The following is a 22,211-nucleotide window of genomic DNA, read 5'->3' as shown; positions in this document are numbered from 1 at the left end:
TCGTAGAATATTTACTGAATTTTTGTTATCTCACATGACTGAATCTCCATGCTGTATTTTAGACACTTCCTTCTCTTTGGGAGTGACAGTGCCTCGAGTGTGTAAGGGAAGCATGTCTGTGTGTTCAGCTCTGCTGACCTCTGCTTATAATAACCGCACAGCTCTGTGGCTCAACTCTCAAGAAGTAACAGATCAACTCTCAGTGGTGTTGGAATGCTTGCCTCCCCATGACTGTTCTCAGGGGTCCTGTCGTATACCAGTGAGGGTTCTTTTCCCTGTACTCTTTCAATTTAGAAAGACGTGCTACCGGGTGACTTTACCAGTGTCTCTTGCAGATGGAGCCAGTTGCATGACAAATGAGATAGCAAAGAGGAGCCTGTGGTTCTGGAGCTTTCTAAGTGACATCCCGTGAGGACAGTGCGCTTTGTGGCCTATGAGTCTCTAGACCTTAATTTACCATTGGAGTCAAAGCGTGCCCTTTGCAATATTCCCGTGGAGGACGGACGGTAAACAAGAAAGAATGAAGAGAAGAGCAAGCACCTCCACGTACCTTCGATGAGAAGCGTAGTTGCCAGTAATGTGCCCAGAGCCATCGCAGCCAGGGGTGGGGCACCTACAATCAGAAATGCAAACTGGGTGATTCACTTGAAAGAAACAAAATTCCCTAAACAATTAACTTTCTTATTTATCCAGAAAGCAAACTCTCTTTAATGCTTAACCTCCCACGTGAAAGAGGCGACATGGAGCGGGAAGCTCCCTAGCGGAGTGCGTGGGAGCGCCCGTGAATCACCACCACCAGACACCACCTTGACTGCCTTCTTCCTTCCAAGCACAAGGACACTTTCCAGAAGGATTGTGAACTTGAGGAACTGCCTAGGATTCAACAGTCTCTGGAGCTTCCTTGGTCCCTAGGTGTTTACTCCAGAGTCTCTGTTGCCCCCAAACGTCTCCTGTGTCTTTCCCTTTTTGTTCCCTCTAGTCGCGTGGAGCCCAGGTACAGCAAGGCTTGTGGCTACACTGTCCATAGAGGACGTGAGATTTTCACATGGAGAGATACACACAGCGGTCTGAGAGAGAAGCCTTCGTCTAAACTCCAAACACCAGCACTACAATGGGCTCCCGTGCAACTCACTCCTCACAGCCTGGCAACCGGTCAACCCCCGATCCCGATGCAGCCGCCACCTGCTCCTGAACTGCGGGAAGCTGGGCAACAATCCTCCAGACCACCGCTGAGCTCTCAGGTGGCTCTGATGTCCCTTAAAATCCTGGTGACTAACTGACTTGAGTAGAGCACAGCTCTCCTGACCCACCAGGTCCAGTCAGCTGAGATGCTCAGGTTAGTTCACGGCACCTGTGCTGCCTCTGCTTAAACCTGTCCAGGCAGCTTCATCTAGGTGCTTAACCACCACACTGCCATTGCTCCAATGGAGACAACGTTTTTAAAAAAGAGTTTTGTAATTATTGCCCTCCACGTAACTTCTTAAATGTGCCATCTCAAGAATAATCAGGTGTCCTGCAAAGACAGCTTCACTTAGTTACTTCAGTTGCAGTTGTACTAGCAGGAATGTCAAAATTAAGAACAAAAGTTAAGAAAAATTCTTCTTTCTTTCCATTAAATTTGCAACTCTCAAACAATGACAAGGATCAATTGATGCAGTAAGCGATATCACCGCCTAGGAGCAATGCACAGATCACGCCTGTGCCCACTCTGCTCAATGAGCACCTGTGTTCCTGGTAAGGACAAAAGTCACAAATTTTAAACACATAATAAATGGATACTGCTTCTAAGAGATTTCAATTTGTTTTCCACTTAGAAAGTCACCCTGGATGTCAGATGCTGAGACCAGGCCAGCAAATGACTTGCTTAGAGATGGACTGGCTCAAGGTCAGACGAGAGCCAGGGAGTGAAATGGAAAGACATGACTCTAGAGGAAGTACAAGTGTGTGAATGCTGTATTTGGACACTTGGATGTGTACACAATTTTCGGTATTTAGAAATTGTCTAATTCTCCTTTACTTTTGAGAAAGGGAACATAATTCTAGCTCTCAGGGTATAAAAATTGATATTTGTCTTATCATCTTAAAGGGTAAACTTTAATTTATAGCCTGTGCTGTGGGAGAATTAGACAGTGCATGAGAAGGGAGAAGAGAAATCCTTCGTGTGCCTAAGGGAATAAGGGTTTTTAAAATAGGAGTTTGAGGCAGAGCAATGGGATGTTTAAAACAATATCTATCAATTTTCTATCATCTATCTACCTATCTATCTATCTACCAATCTATCTATCATCTATCTACCTACCTACCTACCTACCATCTATCTATCTGTCTGTCTATCTACCTATCATCTATCTACCTACCTACCTATCATCTATCTATCTATCTATCTATCATCTATCTACCTACCTACCTACCTATCATCTATCTATCTGTCTATCTATCTATCTATCTACCAATCTATCATCTATCTATCTACCTACCTACCTACCTGTCATCTATCTATCTGTCTATCTATCTATCATCTATCTATCAAGAATAACAAGCCCAAATTGGATTATTAAGTTGATTTTTGTTAAGGTAACAGCAGTTATGTACACTTAAAGTTTGATCACAAGACTATTCTGTCGATTGCTAAGTAATTATTTTCCAAATAATGACTTAAATGACTGAACGTAAATAGCTGACTTCCCAAACGACACCTTATGTGGACAGACCCCAATCCCAGAATGTTCCCAGAGGGAGAAAACTTGAAAGTGATACAAATCATTCTATCTAAGAAGCTAATCTTCATGCAAGTTTCTGTTTGAAAATGTATCAAGATACAGGAATGTTCCCTACTAGCCAATAAGATATAGTTGGCCTTGCTTTTTACTCAAAAAAAAATCCTTAAACTTTTCCTAATTTAAGCACTTAGTGCAAATTTATTTAAAATTTATTCATTTTAACATGAGTAGAAATTTTTTCATATGTCTTTTTTTGGTGGGGGCAGGAGGAGGTTGGCATATTCTGTTCAAATTTCAAGTGAGGCATTATAACCAAAATAAAGCAAATGAAAATCAGATCTTACTAATTATAAAAAAAAAAGAGAGAGAGAAAGATTTTAGGAGTAGTTTTTGTATGTTTAAGCCGTTTACAAATGTATCATATGATAAAAAAAGGTGTTTAAAATGTCCTTTATCACCATGAAAACAAACAAACAAAACACTGACTTGGCTCATTTTCGGAGATTTCACTGTGTTGGGAAAGAAGAAAACATTCCCAGAAAGAGATCTTTCTTTCTTACAAGGTGTGTTTTTATTTTCAGGGTTTCACGTCAGGCAGATGGGGTCGAATCCCAGGTCTGCCCCTTGCTGGCTGCGTGAATCTGGGGACGCGGTTAAACCTGCTGAGATTCATCCCCTTCCTCTGGGGCTAAGGCCCCCTGCTCATCTACGTGATGAGGATGAAAACAAGGTGAGATCCTCAAAGGGCTTGCCCTGTGCTTGTTTTGGGGAGGTTTACTTCCCTTCTCTCCTCCTTGCACTCGGTTGATGCTGAAGGATGTGCCTAGGCCCAACTGTAGTCCGAATCCTCAGTTCTCCTGCTCCGCACAGGGGGAGAATGTGTGCGCGGAGGTACCCACTGCATTTCCTTGTTCGCTTCCCCCTGAAATCAGCAGCTCCTGGTCTTTTCGAGGGTGGTAATTTGGCTTATTTATCTTTAGGTGGTGCTTCCGGCCCACAGAAGGCAGCCCAGGATGGTTTCTCAACGATTCTTTCTTCCAACAGCTCTAGGATTCATTTTTATGTTACTGTTTAAGACTTTAAGGCTTTTTTAAACTCTTAGATTTACACACAAATTTCCTAGCCTTAAGAAATCTCAACATTCAAAAACACAATTTTCTGAAGTTGGTGAATGAAAAGTGATTATTTATCTAACGAAAGGGGTCTTTGCTTCTCAGATGGAGCCAGCTCCAGGACCCTTGATAATGGGGCATGTAAAATCGATTTACAAAAATTCAGTTTGCATCTACCCATCTAAGAGCACATCTTTTCCATGAAGGCAGGCCTATGTGGGATAATCAAAATCCCCTGTGGATAAAATCAGACAGTAGCACGTGCTGCACAGCTTGGGTGTTGAAATGGCAGAAGCGATTGACTGGGTTTCCAAGGAAACCCTCTCTGAGGCACAGGTTCTAAGCACTAGGTCCTCGAGTGGCCACGGGGAAGAACCCAGCCGAACGTCCTCCTGCTTCCTGGCACTTCCCATGGACAAGAGCACCAAGTCTATTTTAGGGAGGCAAAGTGGCATTAAACAAAACCTTTGCTTTAGGTGTTTTTTCTCTCTTCCACACCGAAGGTGCTGTTAGTGAAAACACTCTGAGAAAGCAAATGATGAGCAAATCATCTTGGCTCTATACTCGCTGCCTCACAGATGTATTCGAGACAAAAATATTTGATTCCCTTCCTTATCTGCGATCTTGCGTTTGCCTTGGGATTCAAGTAACATCAAGAGAAACTAATTTTGGGTAGTACATGTTGTTATCTGGCTGGAAAAATTGGTCTTGTATAGACATTTAAGAATGGTAATGGAAAAATCATAATAAAACGTCTTAAGCAGTGTTTAAGATTTGCAGAATCCAGGCAAAATCTAAATAAAAAAATTCAGGACCACTCACGAATTTTCGGATTTCTGATTTCATGGAACTAGCCCTTCTCAAGTGGGAACAAGCTAGGCGTCTGTTGCTTTTGCAGATCTAAGACATCAAAGAGGTCTCCGAGCCTGAACCTCCCAGAACGCCTTCTGTGCTCCTGGCTTTCTCTTAACTATACACCACCAAAAGAAACGTTCTGTTTGGACCTGTGAGGAATCGTCACTGATCACACCTCCATAGAGGTCATAAGATACACCATCAAAAAAGCACTTAACAGCTACGCCTGAAACGACATAATCATGAACATCCTGTGATTTTGCACTGACACACGTCACAAAAACGTGACGACACGCCAACCTGCTTCTCAAGTTTGCCTCCGATTTGTCCTCCAGCAAAGCATGTCATCTATTACTGCGTTTTCTCCCATTTACAAAACCACAGTCCTGAAACAGGGTAGCAGAAATGGAAACAGTTAAATCTTCTGACTAGAGCTGTATTGTTGCTTAATTATTTATAAGAATATCTTTAAAGTGCTTCCTCCATATTCTATCATCCCCTCTCTCTCTTTCGAAAATAAATATGAGAATTTGATAAATAGTTACATTAAATAAGACATTTAAAATATGATTTTCTTCATGATTGGAGTGCCCTCTAGTTAAACGAATGGACACACTGAATTACATTTCACTACACATCAGGGGCTGAAATAGGTGAACTCATGTTTCCTCAACCCCATCAGCAGGAGGTCAGTAAACTCCTTGAGGAGGAGTCCAAGACAGATTTGACAAACACAGACATTTGCTCTCAGGGACCGGAACGTGCTGCCTACGTTCCCTTGCTGGATATGCTGTGGGTCAATGCCTGAGGCAGTCTGGTCAGCGTCTCTTCCTGTCTGTCTGCACTGAAGGCTGAGGGGCGGTCTGCCCTCGGAGCGCACAGGCCCGGGAGCTGTTCTCCTCCGCGCCTCGCTGGCCTGACCTGGCACCCCGAGGGGCGGGGCTGAGCCAGGGAAGCGTGTGGTCCCTCTCCCCCAGGTCCACGTATAGGGAAAAGATTGTGAGGACACTCATGACCTCTCACCTCGATAGAGTCGATTACTAATTTTTAAATTTGTATAAATGAAGGCTGAAAGTACTGTTGGCCTGTTTGAACTATATCTGGAATTGTCCATGTGGCTGACCCAGGCCAGTTGACTTTCAAACTCACCTGATTCTGAGCACAGAAGCTAAAATGTACAGAAAAATACTCCCTGAGCACTTGGAATAATAATGTACATGTCAGACTGATAGTGGGAGTTCTTTGAAGAATTTCATGGAGACCTTTAGTAGCCTTTTTTGTTCCTTTCCTTCATGGCAACTCTATCAAGGGAACTTAATAAGTAAAACACAAAATATGAAAAAATATAATTCTTTTTTCTTAATGTCTTCAATTTTAAAAGAAATCATGAAAATGTAAAATTAGGTCTTGTCTATAGCAGCAAAATGAATTTGTGAATTGGAATGATTCAGGCCACATATATAAAAGCCTTTGCCCTATTTATATAAACAGTTCAATTCAAAAACATTTTTTTTTGCCTAAAGATATATGGTTCTAAAAATACGTTTCTTTATTTTGATTTTTTGTCATATACATGGAAAACAATAAATAAATGCAGAGGAGTGAAAATAAAGATATTTTTAAATGGAAAAATGATATATATTGATTCTTATGCTACACTTCTGCAATTTTCTCCCAAAACAGAAAGAAACCAGGTCACTTAAAAGCAACATACATCGCTTCTGCCCAATTTCTTAAATATATTACCTGAAACTCAAAGAAAGACAAAATCTTGTAAGTTGTTTCTTAATCTGTAAGACATTGAATGATTTTCTCTTTGTTTGAAGTTCAATATTAAGTATACGTATTCTGAGCTTCTCCCTCTCTGACACCACCTCAGAGGGTCCCACTCTGGGATGTGGCCCTTTCCAGGCTCCCTTTTACTGTCTTCTCACTTGCAGAGCCTCCCGGAAGCCCCCAGAACCTCGGCCCTCACTGCCAGGCCCTCTGCTGTACCTCGTCCCTCTTCCTGCCTCCCCTGAGAGACAGCAGATCGCCCAGGAATTCCACATTCACGCTACATGTCATGGGATTAAAGCCCTGTGACGCCACTGCAGATTTTGTGTGGTGGGGGCTTGGAGATGGGGCAGGAGTCCTGGCACCCTTGTTATCCCACCTACACTGCACCGTGGCCTGCAGAGGGGGCTGGCTGGGGGCCTCCCCCTTCCCAAGCCCCTGAACTCCCACCTCTCCTGGAAGAGTTTCTCCCATTCTCCTTCACCTCTTTCGAGCCGAGTGAGGGGCTTTTACACGTGATGTTTAGGATATTCCAGTACTATGAAAACCTACACATTTCAAAATGTGAGGTCAACCTGTTAATGATAGTAGAATTTAGGTGGAAGGCTTGCTTTCTGATGCATGTAACGTGTAAACAAAAACACCTTTTTCTTTGGTTCCAAGCACTTTTCTTTTTAAATTACCCTCAAAACCTAAACAAATAAATGAAAAAGAATTTTAAAAGTACCCTTAATGTGGTTTTTAAACAAATTTTGTTCTGATGATTCAGGTTAACATTTTGGAATAGGTTGGGCCTCAGGTCACTAAGAAAGCGGGTGTCACAATGCAGATAAGACTCGAAGTTCCGGTCATTGGGAACCCTGGGCTGTCGGATGCCCAAGGAACTGTGTGGTTGTGGAGCAGCAGGTGGACACTGGCAGCGACTGGGTGGGTTGAAGAGCTTGGTCAGTTCCGTGAGGTCAGTGCCTGTGCTCTCCGAGCACACTGCATCCTGTGAAGTCCACTGGGCAGTGCACTTAGCCTCAACCACTGATAAACAGGGTGCTTACCAGAGGCTTAACTTTTGGGTTAGAGGCTTGCACGCCTGCCATCAACCTTGGATCCCCTCTGACTCTAACATGTGCCATGTGAACCGCCTCCCCCCACTCCCGCCCCGCCCTAGGCCCCCAGGATGGCCTTGGAGGGTATATGCTGCCCTGGTTTTGGCTGTCAATGCTGAATGATAAGGGCTCTGGGTTACTGGCCCCAAACAGAGCTGAGGCTGGGTCTGGCCTTGCTCCTGGGTCCCTTTTCCACGGGAGACTCAAGTTGCAAGTTTGGCTGTTTGGGGAGCACCTGGGGGAGGGGGGCTGCCACAGCAGCTCTACTGTTCATGCTGCATGCAATTTTTAATTTTTTCAAACATGCAGCCTATAAATCTTAACGTGTAAGTCATCAGTGTAGATCATGCCGCCTCGTCGTCCGGGAGTGGGAGCCTAATTCGGACCCCTCGTTGCCACACTGAACCGCTGCCTGCTGAATGGCGTCCCAGGTACATCCAGGAATAGGCTCCTGTCCAGTGCGGCCGAACGTACCTAGCACATCCTGACGTCCCATTCATTTAACGGGATGTGTCCATGGGAAACTGCTGCCAGAGCACATGCACGTCCAGCAGCAGTGGAGCGGCTAGACAAGAGGCTGGGGCAGCCGGAGTCAGAATTGGAATTGGACTCGGAGGACCCATGCAAAAAAAAAAATACAAAAGTTGACTGGTGCAGCTGACTCAAGGCAACAGAAACCCCCATTCTAACCTCCTGTCCTTACGAGGGTGACGCACACACTCAGGGGCCTGTCCGCATTCACAGAGACTCGCATGGTGCAGGTGGGGCTTCAACTTTGGCATGCAGAGACCTCTCATGGGGCTCGGATGCTGGGGACGGGGGCCAGAAAGGAAGTACTCACCTTCAGCTGATTAACTGAGCTCTTAGGCAGTTACCATCGTTTATGTGTAGTGAGAACAGGTTTTTAAGGCTCGTATGCATGTTGTTGCAGGGAATGTCTTTCTGGCCATGGGAACAGGATTGAGACGTGCAAGAGCACCTCTACTTTACTAGCAATGTTTTCACAGACGTGCCTTGCCTCTAAGAACGAGAAAGCACTTGTGACCATATCCAATTGGTCTTTAGTGGTAAGCAGCACACGTGGAATGATGAGTGGGTCATTGCTGAAGTTTACTGATTAGGGTGGGGTGGGGTTGGGGAGGGGATTCTTTGCAGAGGTGCTGGCTGGAAATGCCAGTTTTCTCAACACCAGGAACCAATTGGATTGCGCTTGAGACAGACACGGATGATCTACCACAACCACGATGGCTACTCTGGCGGCTAGGCTACCACCACTCACAGGCATGCATGCACAGCCCGCACCCCAGCTCCGAAGGGCAGACAGGGAAAAGTGAGCCGCTACGGAGTCAATACAGCTCGTACATTGCTTTTTCAAGTCTGAGGACGCTGAGGCCCAGAGTTGCCTGTTGGGTCAGACACAGACCGTCGTGGGTCCACGTGGCTGGTGACTTTGAGGCTGTAAAAGCCACAGTAACTGAGGGACATCAGCTCCATTTCTCTGTCCACAGATGGTTTCAAAATACTTTTAATTTAAATGAAGAAGGAGGTTTATGTGACTTAAAGGCAGTTTAGTTTCCTAAAGCTTGTAGACTGCAGTGAGCATAAAGAGAAGCAGGTCTTCCAGGACAGAAGAAAGGGAAGATTCTAGGGCCACAGAGGGGAGGGCAGCCACACATTTCTCCTTTTTGGCTAAAAAGTTCCTACTTTTAATGTTCTTTTTATTTTTGTTCTCCTGTCTGTTTTCTCTGTGTTTGTCATGTTTGTGGATCTTTTATTTTTTGAAGCCTCTGTCTTGTCTCATGGAGACCTTTCCTCTGTTTTTTATTCTAAACAGGAGAAATTAAAAAAGATTCTGTGCTCCCCCTGCTGCCTGTGTGACCCCGGAATTCTCTGAAATTCCCACACTTTTAACCTTCTCTCTTCCTGTCCCTAATTCTGCCTCCTGCCCTATCCTCTTGTTTATAACCATCTGGTTTTTAAATATTTTTTCAGTTCATTTTCTCCTCTTTAAGTCTTTCATTTAAAAAAGATGGTGTTCTAGCATATTCTCCCTTCCTATGGAATTCCTCCTATGGAATCTGCCTTTTCCCTTGTTTCACATCTTGTTATTTTGTCAAATTTATAAACGATTCCATAGAAACTTAGTGTTGCAAAAGATTTTAGAAATAAATTAATCAACTATCCTTGTCTTACAGGCAAGGAGACAGATCCAAATAGGTGAAGTATATTCACCTATGAACCTATGAACCTATCGTATGGTCTATCCCTCATGTCAGGTAGATTCATTTGTTTTTAAAGACACAAGAGTTCATTTGTTCCTCTGTTTGCAATTTTTATTTATTGATAAGGACTTCTCAGTGTCTCATAAAACGAGGAGAGTGAAGGAGATAGTAGGAAAGCGAAATAAAATTTCTTTAGACTTCCGTACCAAGGACACAGTCATAAGCGGTTTCTAATAATCACTGGTTGTCATGATTTCCCTCCGATTATGAGGAGGGCTGACAAGAGAGCAGAGGGGGCATCAGAGCATCGACAACAAACACAGCTTTGATGTGTTGACCCCATGCACCGGTTCTGGAACCAGCAGAGTATATTCCACTGAGGAAAAGACTAGAATCAGCTGGAGTGTTCCAGGGGAAAGTCAGGAAGGAGAGAGCCGAGCGAGGCAGGTGGGAGAGGAGGAAGATGAGAGGAAGGGATGGGAGAGGTGGAGTGTAGGAGCAGCTGCTATGGGCGCCTTACAAATGACCCAGTAATTCTCAGAGACTCCTGTGTCCATAGGATGCTCACATGACTGGATGATCTGGGGGTGGGAGCCCGGGAGGGTGGACGGACACGCTGTTCCTCTGTGCACAGCAGCACATCCAGATGTGTCCTGTGGTGGAGACCCAATGATGCTTGTGCCTGGCCTCGGGCCCCATCCCTCTCCAACCTCTTGGAAAGAAAGACAGTGACCTTTCCTCCAACGGCTCACAACCCTATCAGAAGCCTTAACTGAAGATCAGTAGCTTTGGAGAACTAAGTGTGGGGTGTGCTGTTTGCCAGCTCGGTTTGCTGTGGGAACACCGTGGTGGCGACGTCCACTTTTTTCCTTGGCCATTGAGATGAGCGAAGGATGCCGCTCAGTCTCCCCTGGGCGCCTGCTGGAGAAGTGCAGGTCCTCTCCACCTGGACTCGCTTTAAAGAGCAAGTTAGGAGAAATTGACTAAATGGAAAAAGAAAGAGATGCTTCGAAAAAGAAGACAAAAAGCAAAATGTGGTAAACCAAAGGGATATGAAAGACTGAAGTAAGATACAACCGTCCCTCGGTCCTGAGGCTCACTCTCAGGCTTCTCTCACATGGCCCGGGTGTAGAACTCCAGCAGCAGAACGGAGGACTGCTTCCCGAACATCCTGTCTGCGCCCAACTTCGGAGGGAGAGAACCTGTACATTCCAGTTATATGCCAAGGGTGACCAAGGCTAAAAGGACCTGAACCACGTCACTTGAGAAATAATAAATCAAGCATTTGAGATTTTAGCTTGGAGAAGAGAGGACTCCAGGGAACAGCCACGGCCCTAAAACGTGTGGAAGGCTTCCAGGAGGAGGAGGGACACCTGGCTCCGAACATTGGTCAGGGCCCAGGGGCCTACTTTCAGCAAGCGCTTTCTCATGGTAGCACTGACAGAGGAAAGAACAAGTGTCCTGGGAGTGCTGAGCGCTCCGACACTGGGGGCGACCGAGAACAAGCTGGGTTAACCACTAAGAAGCATGGGAATCACAATGGTGCGCTGGACTGGCGCCTGCTAGTGACTACCTGAAGGCCCCAGGGCCGAAGTCTCAGGGTTTGTCCACAGCCTGGGTAGGCCAGAGGGGCAGCAAGTGTCCATCCCTCTGGGAAACCAGGATGCTACTTCAGGGGATTCCAGGAGGCTCCTCCCTCCCTCCAGGTGATTGGACACTCATGGGCGGGGCCTTTCTCCAAAGTGTGGAGAGAAAAGCTCACAGGAGGAGAGGCAGGCCTGGGCCTGCTTCGGGGCTGCCCATTCTGACCTGAGCCTCCACACCACCTCCTCTATTTCCTGGAGCGACAATCTCACCCACACAGGAGTCTCCACACTCAAACATGCCTCTGTCGTCTCGCTTTCCCTGGCACACTCCAGCCTTCCTGAACTTCACGTGTATCCCTGTGCCGGGCTGTGCTGTCTCTCTGCACCTGTCCGTCAGATCTCCTCCCACGTCCCAGTGAGTCTTCCCAGCCATGCCCCTCTCGAGAACCAGCCCTTTCTCTTTCTGTCGCAGCCTGACCTCCAGCTTAGCACATGGAGCACGACGCTGCCTTCCGCGTGCGCGCGTGCGTGCATGTGTGTGTATGTGTGTGTGTCTTGTTCGCTAAATGCAGGCTTCTGGAGGACAGGCCTGAGCAGCGATGGAGCCAGCACTGGCGCCACTCCTCACCCAGGCTCAAGGTCTTGTGGCCCAGACGGACGCAGAAGGTGGATGGTTTCTTCCTCACAGCTGGGACATTGGCAGCCGGTTCACTGAGTGGTTGTTGAGCTTTTCAGTTTTCTGTTAGCAAACCAGGGGCCAAGAGTCCCAGAGCTGGTGTAGATGCCCTAGTGCGTGGGCACGTGGCCTTGATTGTGGTCTGTCTTAAATGGCCGTCCTTGTTCTCATCTGGATTTCGGTAGCCAGGGTTGCTGTTTGGCTGTGTCCCAGAGAGTGAGCTTTTCCTCCGTTTAAGCTCAGCTTTCTTTCCAGCCTGAGTTGGCAAGCTGCGTTTTCCTGTCCTTGCTGTGTGGGCCCCAGGGCACTGCCCCCATCAGCCTCTATCACGGGGGAGGCAGGGCTGAGGATACTTTCTGTGTGGGCATCAGCATGCTGACCAGCTAGGTTGCTGCATGCAATCTAGGTTATGAGTGTCTTTGTGTAGGGACCTGCTCTGCTTCGAGAAGCTGCAGGCAGGCCAAGGTGGACCGTGCCCTCGCTGGGAGCTGCCCTTCCTACCCTGCCAGGGTCCCATTTGGAGGCAGAGGAGCAAAGGGGGCAGTGAAGGAGCATAGGCTCCTGGTGCGCTGGGCCTGGGCTTGAACTGGAGCCCTACCATCCGCTCAGCACGTGTGGAACACTGTCCTTAGCTGATCTCAGCCTTGAAATCCATAAAATAGGACAAATATGCCCACAAGCACCGGGGATCCTTGTTAGGAGTAAAGAACTAGAATAACACAATTCCAGCTCTCTCTTTTTTTAAAGATAGACTAGCTTGCAGAGAGCCTACATTTCCTGAGAGTGTTGACCTTCTTTCCCCCATTATGCAGAGCAATGTGATTGCATAGAGCCTCGTTAAATTTCACTGGGGCAGAGCATGCCCGAGAGTTCTGCATGGATGGTTGATAAGAAGAGCAACTCTTACTGAATGCTCACTGTCCAAGGCACTCGGTGGTCTAGACAATCACAGAGGAAGAGCCAATGATTGTCGCAGGCCTCTAATGTAGCACTCAACATTCCAACTGCTCAGCTACTCTTCACAACAACCGCGTGCACTGGATGCTGCTACCATCATCCCATCTCACAGAGGAAACAAGCACAGAGATGCTCAGCAAAGTGCCCAAGGCAGGGAGTGGCAAAGCTGGGCTTGAATCCCGGTGGTCACTCAAGAGTCAATGGGTTTAACTGGCAGCGTGCCATACTGCATCAGGTAGGATGGCTCACGGGATCATAGTATCGGACGCAGAGTAAAGAGTAAGAGGAAATATCTGTGGGAAGGAGCAGTGGGGGTAAGCATCCAGGAGCGGCAGATTGGGGTCCCCAGATTGGGGGAGAAAGACAGATGGGGACAAGTGGAAGGCACTGAAGTGAAGCGAGATGTGAAGCAGAATGGGGAGATCTTTGTTTATTTTTATATAAGAAAGATCACTCAAAATGAGGAGGGAGAACGGCAGTGGTGGGACAGGGACCTTGTGAAGAGGTAAGGAATGAGAGGGCACTGCAGACACATCCGGCAGATGACAAGGTGGTCCAAAGAGTGGGAGAAGAAGGGCTGTTCACAGTAGGCAGAGCAAGAGCAGTGAAAGGACGGTGCCCTCGTCCCACGGACAAGCCACTGGAGGGAGAGAAAGGGAGGCGCAGGTACAGGTCCATCTCCTTCAGATCTGGGGCAAACTGATCATGGGGTGCTGGCGTTGAGGGGAGAAAAACTGCAGCGCCCTTGGAGAGGCCACACAGACAGCCACGCAGCGTATGCGCACTGTCCCGAGCCCCCTCTGCCTTGGTCACAATGGTCTCAGCTCCTGAAATGCATACTCCCTTGTTTCACACATCGCTGGAGGTTTGGTGTGGACATGTCAGGTCTTCCTGAAGCAAGTTGAGACAAGCGTCCTCGTCCTCAGGGTACCGCAATTTCCCCGGGAGGAGGCAGCACTGTCAAAAGGAAGACTGGTAGGAAGTTGAAGTCAGTGAATGACAGGTGCTGAAAGAATGACCCTGAGCACCAGGGACTGGGGCCCTGGGGTGAGTCACCGGCTGTCCCGGTGAGCAGGTCTTGGGTTGCACACTGCGCTGTCTGTGAGCCTGCTCACTCCCAGGGCCCAGAGTGCCGCAGGAGTCTGGCTGCAACAGCAGTTTGGTGATTGGAAGTGGACGTGCTCGTTAGAGAAATGTATAGAGTCAGGTCGTTGTCAACACACTGCCTTCATTACATTAGCTAGTCTCCATTAACGTGTACAGAAAACTGTTCCAAATAAAAATGTGCTATGGAGGTTGCTGATTGTGGAAAATGTAAATATTAACAATGTTTGTCTTTATTTGATGGAAAGCAACTTTGAATCTGATTTTTAGGCAAATCGTTTTAAAATGTGGCTGTTCCAGAGTGTATTTTAATGGAAATTTCACTTGTCTAACACCAAAAACGTGTTTCTTAGGAAAAGAATCATGTTTAAAAATGATTTTTGGTATGCAAGCTATAAGAGCAGACTAAGAATGATTTTCTGGAAAAAAGAAGGAAGGAGAAACAGAAAGGAGGGAAAGAAGAAATCCTTATAATTGGGAAATCTCTTAGAGGGTGAGGCTTGCAGTAATGTTTAATTTTCATGTCTCACTAGCAACTGCGTTGGAAGGTCTCTAGGGGGCTCATCCTTCTGCCCAGAAGGCAGGGCTGGTGTCACCAACCTGGGAGGAAGGCTCTCTGGAGGTTTATGCAGGGCAGCAAGGATGTTCTGCACCCCCTGCAGCACAGCATCCCCCTGCAGCACCACAGGGCCGGCCCTGCCACTAGGAGGGGATGCGGGAGGAGAGAAGGAGTTGCTATGGCAACCTCCTCCCTCAGTCATCCCCACGGTGCAGCTGGTTCTATAATGTGAAGGAAAATTGAAAAAGCCTACTTCTGAGCAGCAGGGAGCTGAGCGGAAGCGCTGCCCTGAGAGTGGGATGGGGTCAGGCAACTGGGGAGGACAGGGAAGGGCTTTCAGCAGGTGTGGGGCTCAACTCAACCTGTCTCTCACCTGGGATGACAACGCACAACCAGAACCAGGAACCCTGGTATGCACACGGCCTTCAGGGCTTCTGTGAACCACGAGAGCCGAGAGGCCACCCTGCGGCCAGGATCCACCTGGCTGCACCCTGGAGAGTTGGAGTCACACCGATTCAAAGCTCAGTCAGCATTTCTGTGTCCCCAGACAGATCAGCATTGTGTGCTGCTATAATCCTTTTTCTATGTGCTACCAAACACAAAGCATGAATCCTGGGAGTCTTGTGTGTGGACTGCCCTGCCCATGACATCCTAAAAACAGGGTCCAGGGAAGACGGCACATGTTGGAAAGGGCACCGCGCTGGGCTTCATGACACCTGGCACTCTGCGGCCAGCCCTCTCATTAGCTGGCTGTGCTACTTTAGGACATCCTCCACAGTAGGGGTGTGTGTGTGTGGCCTGTGTAACAGAAACACAACTATGTGCCGCACATTCACAGGCTCAAAGAGGAAAACCCTCACTGATAAGGGAAAAGCATCTGCCCCTCGGATGTGCGGGAGAGTGATGCGGCTGTGAGCATTGAGCACCATCACTTCTCTCTGTCTCTGGTCTGTCTGCACAGTGCTTACCTGCAACTCACCAGGCATAGCATCAGGCATTTAAACGCTGGCTCCTCTACGTTAGTCTTCTCCTAAAACTTGGAAGATGGCTATTATTTTCCCAGTTTTAGAAATAAAAAGATCAAGGTTCAAAAAAAGCCAAGTAACTAGTCCAGGCTGCCCAGCTAGTAAGTGGCCAAACCAAGGTGGGAGCTAATTGGTGTGACTCTGGAGCCTGTGTTTGCCTCATCACACTGCAAAGATTTTTTCACTTCTGATATCAGGAAAAGAGCTGTTGACCTAATAAACTCTTTAAATGTCAGGTACATTAAGAAGAAATAAACTTATCCTTTGCTTGTAAAACTGACCATTTGGAGGGTCAATGTGCTCTGGAGTCACATTCTTTCAGGGTGAGAAGTCAAATGTGGAGCACGTTTTATTTCCCAGTTGTTGTGTGATGTCACCTCTTACCGTGGCTCACGGAAATATGGAATTCCAATAAGATGACTTTCTTCATTGAGGTCTTTCCCTGAAATTATTTTCTGGTCCAGAGAAGACTGGCTCCTTGGCCAGAAAGATGCCGTGAGTGCCCAGAAGTCATCATGCTCTTTGTCCTTCTTGCTCATAGCAGAAGCAGGCCAGGCCCTCTGGTCGGCTTGCCCCGTGGGGACTGGTCTTTCTCTGGCATGCTCTTCCCTCCACAACTCTGTTCTTCCCGGGCTGTGGATGGGTCATGACACCTCTGCCTCTGGCAGAGAGTGACAGCTGCTCTGCTCCTCGGGGACGCCCCCCAGGACCTCACCAGAAGCCTGGCTGTTCTGCTCTGGGTGGGGGTGGAGTTCTACCCATGCGGAAGCTTGTGGAAGTATCCCAAATCTGCCTCAGTAACTGAGTGTCTCTTCAGTTGTCTTCGGACCAAAGCCCACATTGTGGAAGAAAATGAAAGCCAGTCTTTGTCCCCTGGGCTGGGGTACTACATTGCCTCACACGCCAGACAAGACCAGGCTGGGTCAAGCCCACAGTGAACTCTGACTCATTCTGTTCTAGGTGGAATTCTGAAAGGGGCATTTTATGTGATTTACGTGTTTTTGTGTATGCAATTTATCAGAGCCTACTGAACACTAGAAATATTAATCAATATCATCTTCTCCTCTAGTTATGGAAGATTGGGTTGAAATCTTGTCTTTGTGAAAAGCAGCTTTGAAATTTTAATTGAAGTGCAATACTCATTTTTAGAGTCACAGCCCTCTGAACACACAAGGATCATTTTGGACTAGTTTCCTGTTTGTGGAAACCTGTCCCTCAAGCCCATTACCTGGTTTTCAGATTGTCATTCTACTCCACTGGCCTCAGTGCTTTATTCCTCCTGCCCTCTGCTATAGCTACTTGCTGGTGAAAGGGACACAGTCAGTATTTGGAATGCATCAGAGTCTTCACAAAAGGACAAGAAAAGGGGAGGAAATGGATATTAGATAGAAGTAACAGATGAGGAGTTCTGAGTACAAGATGGTCTATTTGTTAACACCACAGCACTTCTTGGTTTCTGGAATCTGTTAACATGTTTCCCAAAGTGAGTAATCAAACCTCACCAAAAAGACATTATTTTGATGAACTCAAAATCAAACAACTTAAGTGTCTAAACTGAATCCTCCTCTATTCATAGGCAACTTCCTTAAACCGAAAGGCCAACCACTGAAAGCGATTTGGAAATCTAGGTGTGCTAAGATCGTGCATCTGCATGAAAGCTGATGGAAGGGCCACTGGCCAGCCAGACAGGAGATTTGCTTCTAGGCCCGGTTTGACAGCTAAGTTGCTTTGTGATTCCTGGGAAGTCACTCAGCATCTCTGCCCCTTCATTTCCTGGCCTGTAGAATGAGGGCTGTGAGCAGCCCTCCTCTGTTGAGCTGCAATCAGGATGCACCGCCTCTGCTCCGCCACCACCAGTCTCAACTGAGCACTAGATATAGCATGTTCCCGTGTGACCCCCACACAAGTCCTGTGAGGTGGGGGGCAGACATTTCGTCACTTTTTCTAGACAATAAAACTGAAATTTAGAAGTTTAAATGACTTGCTAAAGACCATTTACCTAGAAAGTGTAAAGGATCTGAATTGAGGTTCTCTGACCTCAAACCCTGCATCCCTCATCCTCCATCATACTTGGCCCAACCACACCACCGGGTCCTGTGCCCTGACGGCAGCTGCCTGTCTCGGTCAAGTCTACCTTCAGCATCTCTGGGCCTGGTACAAAGTAAATTTGTAAATTAGAGCTCATTGAGGGAATTGATTGTGTGGGTGACAAAAGAGCAGAATGTTTTGAAAGAACTGAAGGGCCAGCAAGTATAAGATGCTACTATTATGTGTAAGAGGGCTCTAGATTTAAGCCAAGACTGTCAGTACTGAGAGTAGGAAGTTAGCATCAAAGGCTCCCTGAAGCTGACCTGAAGATCATGCCTGAGACATAAAATCAAGAAGAATCAAAATGGGTTTTGCACAAGATACGCTGCTTGTAGAAGCAATACAGCACCACACATTATACAGTGTGACGGGTAACTAGTCAAGGCGACATTGGTACAGCCTCATGCAGGTGTAAATAGCAGTTTACTGGGAAAGTTGGGATCTAATCTGCTGTGTAACAGACAGAAGTCAGGGGTCTGCTCTGTCTTGGATCTACGAAAGGGAGAGAGAAGGAAGAGAGGATTTTTCAACATCTCCAGCACTGTTCTGACCCACAACAGTGTACAGGGAATAAAAAATGCCTCTATTTCTATTATGTTCTCATCTTAAAACACATGTCATCCAAAAAAGGCAAGAGAACTGAAGCAAGAATTCTAGGTAGTTTGAAAAATAAAGAAATGACAGAGAATAGGATGATCAAAATATGCCAGTTGGGAAGACATTTCAGAACTCAGAAAGTGGGGAGAGGAGGCTGCAATCAGTAAGTGGGGATTAGATGTGATGTGAATTTGATGAGCTGATGGACATTTTTATTTGATAATTTTAAACCTGATTTGCAAGTCTGATATAAGTATTTTAAAATTGTACCATGTTAGACAAGAGAAAGAAAAAGACATATTAGGAAAATGGAATCCTTTTATCTTTGAAATATTTTGATCTTGGTTGTTGGAGTTTCAAATACAAGAAGTTTTATTTCATTCATTTGTTGTTGGAATTGGGTCAAACTTTGGGTGTTGATTATCTTTGTCTTTTTTTTCTGACCTCCTGCCCCCTAATCCAATCAGCTCCATATCTGCTGAATCCCCTTTGGCCCGGCCCGCCAGGCTGTCATGGGCTGGTTATTGTCTCTCTGTCTTTCTCAGACCTCATTCTTTCATTAAAAAATGCTTATATCCCTTATTCTGGGTGCGGTGCTATTCTGAGCACTTTACAGACACGAACTCATTTAGTCTTTATAATGAACTATCAAGCGGGTATCAGCAGCACCCCATTTTGTAGATGGGAATTGAAGAGGTTAAGCCTGCTAAGATCACCCAGCTTTGTTGGCTGGGCCAGGGTCTGGAGCCAGGAAGCCCACTTGCACTGCTCTCTGCTCCTGACTCTTCCCTCAACCTTTGGAAGCGTGGACTCTGGATATCGCCTGGTACCATCGAGAGGTTAGAAGACGTCAACTCTTGACGCTTGCCTACTGTCTTTCTTACATCATATTTTTAAAAACCCAAAGATTTTTTAAATGCTTCTAGGTCTTTGAGGAGTCTTTATTAACGCAATTAAAATATTCTGACTAGATTTTTGAAATAACTTTTCAAAGAAAACAAACAGTAGATTCCAAATACTCGCAATGAAACCATAAACAAAAATTTAAATTATTTCTACTTAGCCTAAAAACTTGCTCCATTTGATATCTCTGGGGAATTAAAAGCCAGAGCCAGGCATTTTCAGTGGCAAAAATTCTTGTCATAATATGAAAGGAAAAAAAAAAAAAAGCAGAAATACCTTAGGGAGAAGCCAAAGCTTCTAACATATATATAGAAAGAGAACGTGATCAAGTCACTGCAGGATTATTCTGACAGTAAGGTGTGACTGAACCAAAAAAAAGTGCAACTGAACCAAAACAGATCTCCCTTTGGAAGGCCAGAATTCATCAAAATGAATGAAGGTTACGGTTCAATTCAATTCACTAAGGATGTGTTCAGCACCGAGTGGAAACCAGGCACAGTCCTGGGTGCTGGGCAAAGAGCAGAGAACACACACACCCACATCCCAGCCTCACTGACACTGCCTTCCAGTGGGTTCTGAGGGAGGCCTGAGCACACGGATGAGCCTAGCTAAAGTCAGGAGAACTAAGCTGAAAACATCATACATTTAATTTAAAACAAACAAACAAAATGGAAAATCCAATACTCCCTTGGCAGTCAATAAACTTTTGAGAAGAGCATATACTCAAACCTATTTGGCCTGAAAGGTATTAACTGAAAGGCTCGGCAGTGTCTAATATCTTCAGTCTGATAAATATCACAGGTGCTGGGGAGGGAAGGCAAGTGATGGAAGATGACATTAGAATCTATTTGATGGGCTCCCGGGAAGAGAAGAAGTGACAGGAGCTGTAAAGTGGAGGGAAAGAAAGGGAGAGAGAGCAGGGGAGTAGAGCCTGCCGGACAGGAGCCATGGGATGTCCCCTGGATTCCCTGAGAGGTCCACGCGCAGAATAACTGGCTCTGAATCTCACTTCTTTTCACAAACAGCCCAGTCTTGAAAGTAGGTAAAGTACATTTTTTTCTGAGATGACTTTTAAATGTGGGGAAGCCGATATAAATGGAAAAATCCAAGTTATTCCTTCCAATAAGTTTTAGGATCCTCAGCTATGAAGTGGGATCATATGATTACCTACTTAGTGAAGCCTAAATGGGCTAATGTATGGAAAATTAACAATTGTGTTCAAATTGGTTAAGATTCTCAAACTCTGCTGACTCTTAGCTAACACTGGCTCGGCGCTGGCTCTCTGTTGTAATCAGTGCTTCTCCCATCGTGCCATGAAGACAGGGCTGTGAATCTGGCACATGGGTTCAGGGCACAGCTGAAGGGCAGTGAGGCTTTCTTGTCGGACAGTGACGTTGCTTCCACCCCCACTTTCCGTCCACTAGCTGAGAATGTATGCCTTTCCTCTGTTATTTGCTCAGTAATCAGACGGTCCTGGTTCAGGAGATGAGGCGTGTGCTGGGCAGCAGAACCAGGTTAGAGCCGTGTCATTCTGCGTGTGCCACCATGTTTTCACCTCCGTGGGACGTCAGAGGACAGACTTCACGTGCAATGGACTGGACTGCAGCCAGATACCGCTCACACACAATTACTGCAGCAGGTCCCACTCTCTCCCCTGAAAACAGGTGACGTCATCGAGCTCAGCCACCATCCCAGCCTCATGTCCACCTCGAACAACAGAATTTTCAAACTCACCTAAACTTTCCAGATAGTCTCGCCCAATCCCCTCACTTCACAAGGGAGAGACTGGAACTCAGAGAAGCGGCTTCGTTTGCCCAAGGCTGGCCTGTCTGCCTACCCCACTGATTTCCTTCAACAGTTCTCTCTTCAGAATTCATGGGTTCCTTACAAGGTTGTGTCATGAAAATAAATTTATTCTGATTCGTTCATTAACTCATTTACTCAATGGCTTGGATTCCCAGGAATATGCAAAACATTCTGATGGGTACTGTGAGGAGAGGTCAGTGTTGAAACCCTGAGCCACACCCTCAGGGAGCCCACGTTCTAGAGCACAGCACAGGCGACCCAGTAACCACAGAGTCAGACGGAACACGCTCGCTGTAGAAAAAGCCAGTGCACCATGGGTTTGTGGGTGTGAGATATTATGTCCTTTTGAGGGGATTAAGAAACTCAGTTGAGGGCTGACCTTGTTCTGTGGTCAGGCTTCAGTAGACAGGTTGGATTTTGATCAAGAGAGGAGTCCAAGAAGGTCATTGCAAGGGAAGGCGCCTGCGTTGCAAGGGGTTCGAGGGGAAGAGCATCACATAACTCTTGTAGCATAAAAGACGCATACATTTTTAAGTGGTTATTTTAAGAAATAAGAAATATACATTTTAGGATCTCTTATAAGCTGTCTTTAAGCCTCGAGGTGAAGTAGTTCTAGTGTGGATATCCTTCCTGTTAAAGGGAAAACCAAGACATTTCTCCCATGAAAATCCTCCCCAACCTACATCCAGCCTCACCGCCTCTTCCTGCCCTAGCACACCTAAATCTGGATGCAGGTCACTGTTTGATAGTCAGATCATCGCCAGTAACAGGCAACAATGAAAGACATTCATTTAACCCTTTCCTGGCCTTCTACCAAGGGTCGCTCGAGCCTGAAACTGCTTTGTCCCAGGAGCCCGGAGGAATAGCGAGCTCCAGCTCCAGCTGCTCCAGGGAGTGTCCAGGGGTGTAACTGTGCAAAGGAGACGCCCACCCTTGACGGCTGGGTCCTGCCCCTTTGATAATGTGTTAAAGAAAAACACAGCATCAGAATCATATATAAACAGTCCCCAAATATTTATACTACCTTCCCAAGTCAGATGTACAATTTGGTTTTTGAAATATCATTCTGTCTAAATACACACCCATGGTGAGGTTTTGGGTTGGCTGCCAAGGTCAATAAATTGA

At 46.4% G+C, this 22,211-nt stretch overlaps 1 protein-coding gene across 4 annotated transcripts in view; it reads right to left on the bottom strand.

The window, feature by feature from the left end:
• The window catches only part of MYT1L (myelin transcription factor 1 like), a 161,194-nt gene that overhangs the window by 47,792 nt on the left and 91,191 nt on the right, over positions 1-22,211 (bottom strand). For all 4 annotated transcript variants that reach the window (XM_058550695.1, XM_058550696.1, XM_058550693.1 and 1 more), the window contains exon 15: positions 551-613. In XM_058550695.1, coding sequence (XP_058406678.1) covers positions 551-613 — 63 coding nt within the window. The remainder of the gene's footprint in view (positions 1-550; positions 614-22,211) is intronic.

This window comes from Diceros bicornis, chromosome 12, assembly GCF_020826845.1.
Source record: "Diceros bicornis minor isolate mBicDic1 chromosome 12, mDicBic1.mat.cur, whole genome shotgun sequence".
NCBI lineage: Eukaryota > Metazoa > Chordata > Mammalia > Perissodactyla > Rhinocerotidae > Diceros > Diceros bicornis.
The sequence above is the reverse complement of the archived record's forward strand: the minus strand, read 5'-3'. Positions and strand labels throughout refer to the sequence as shown.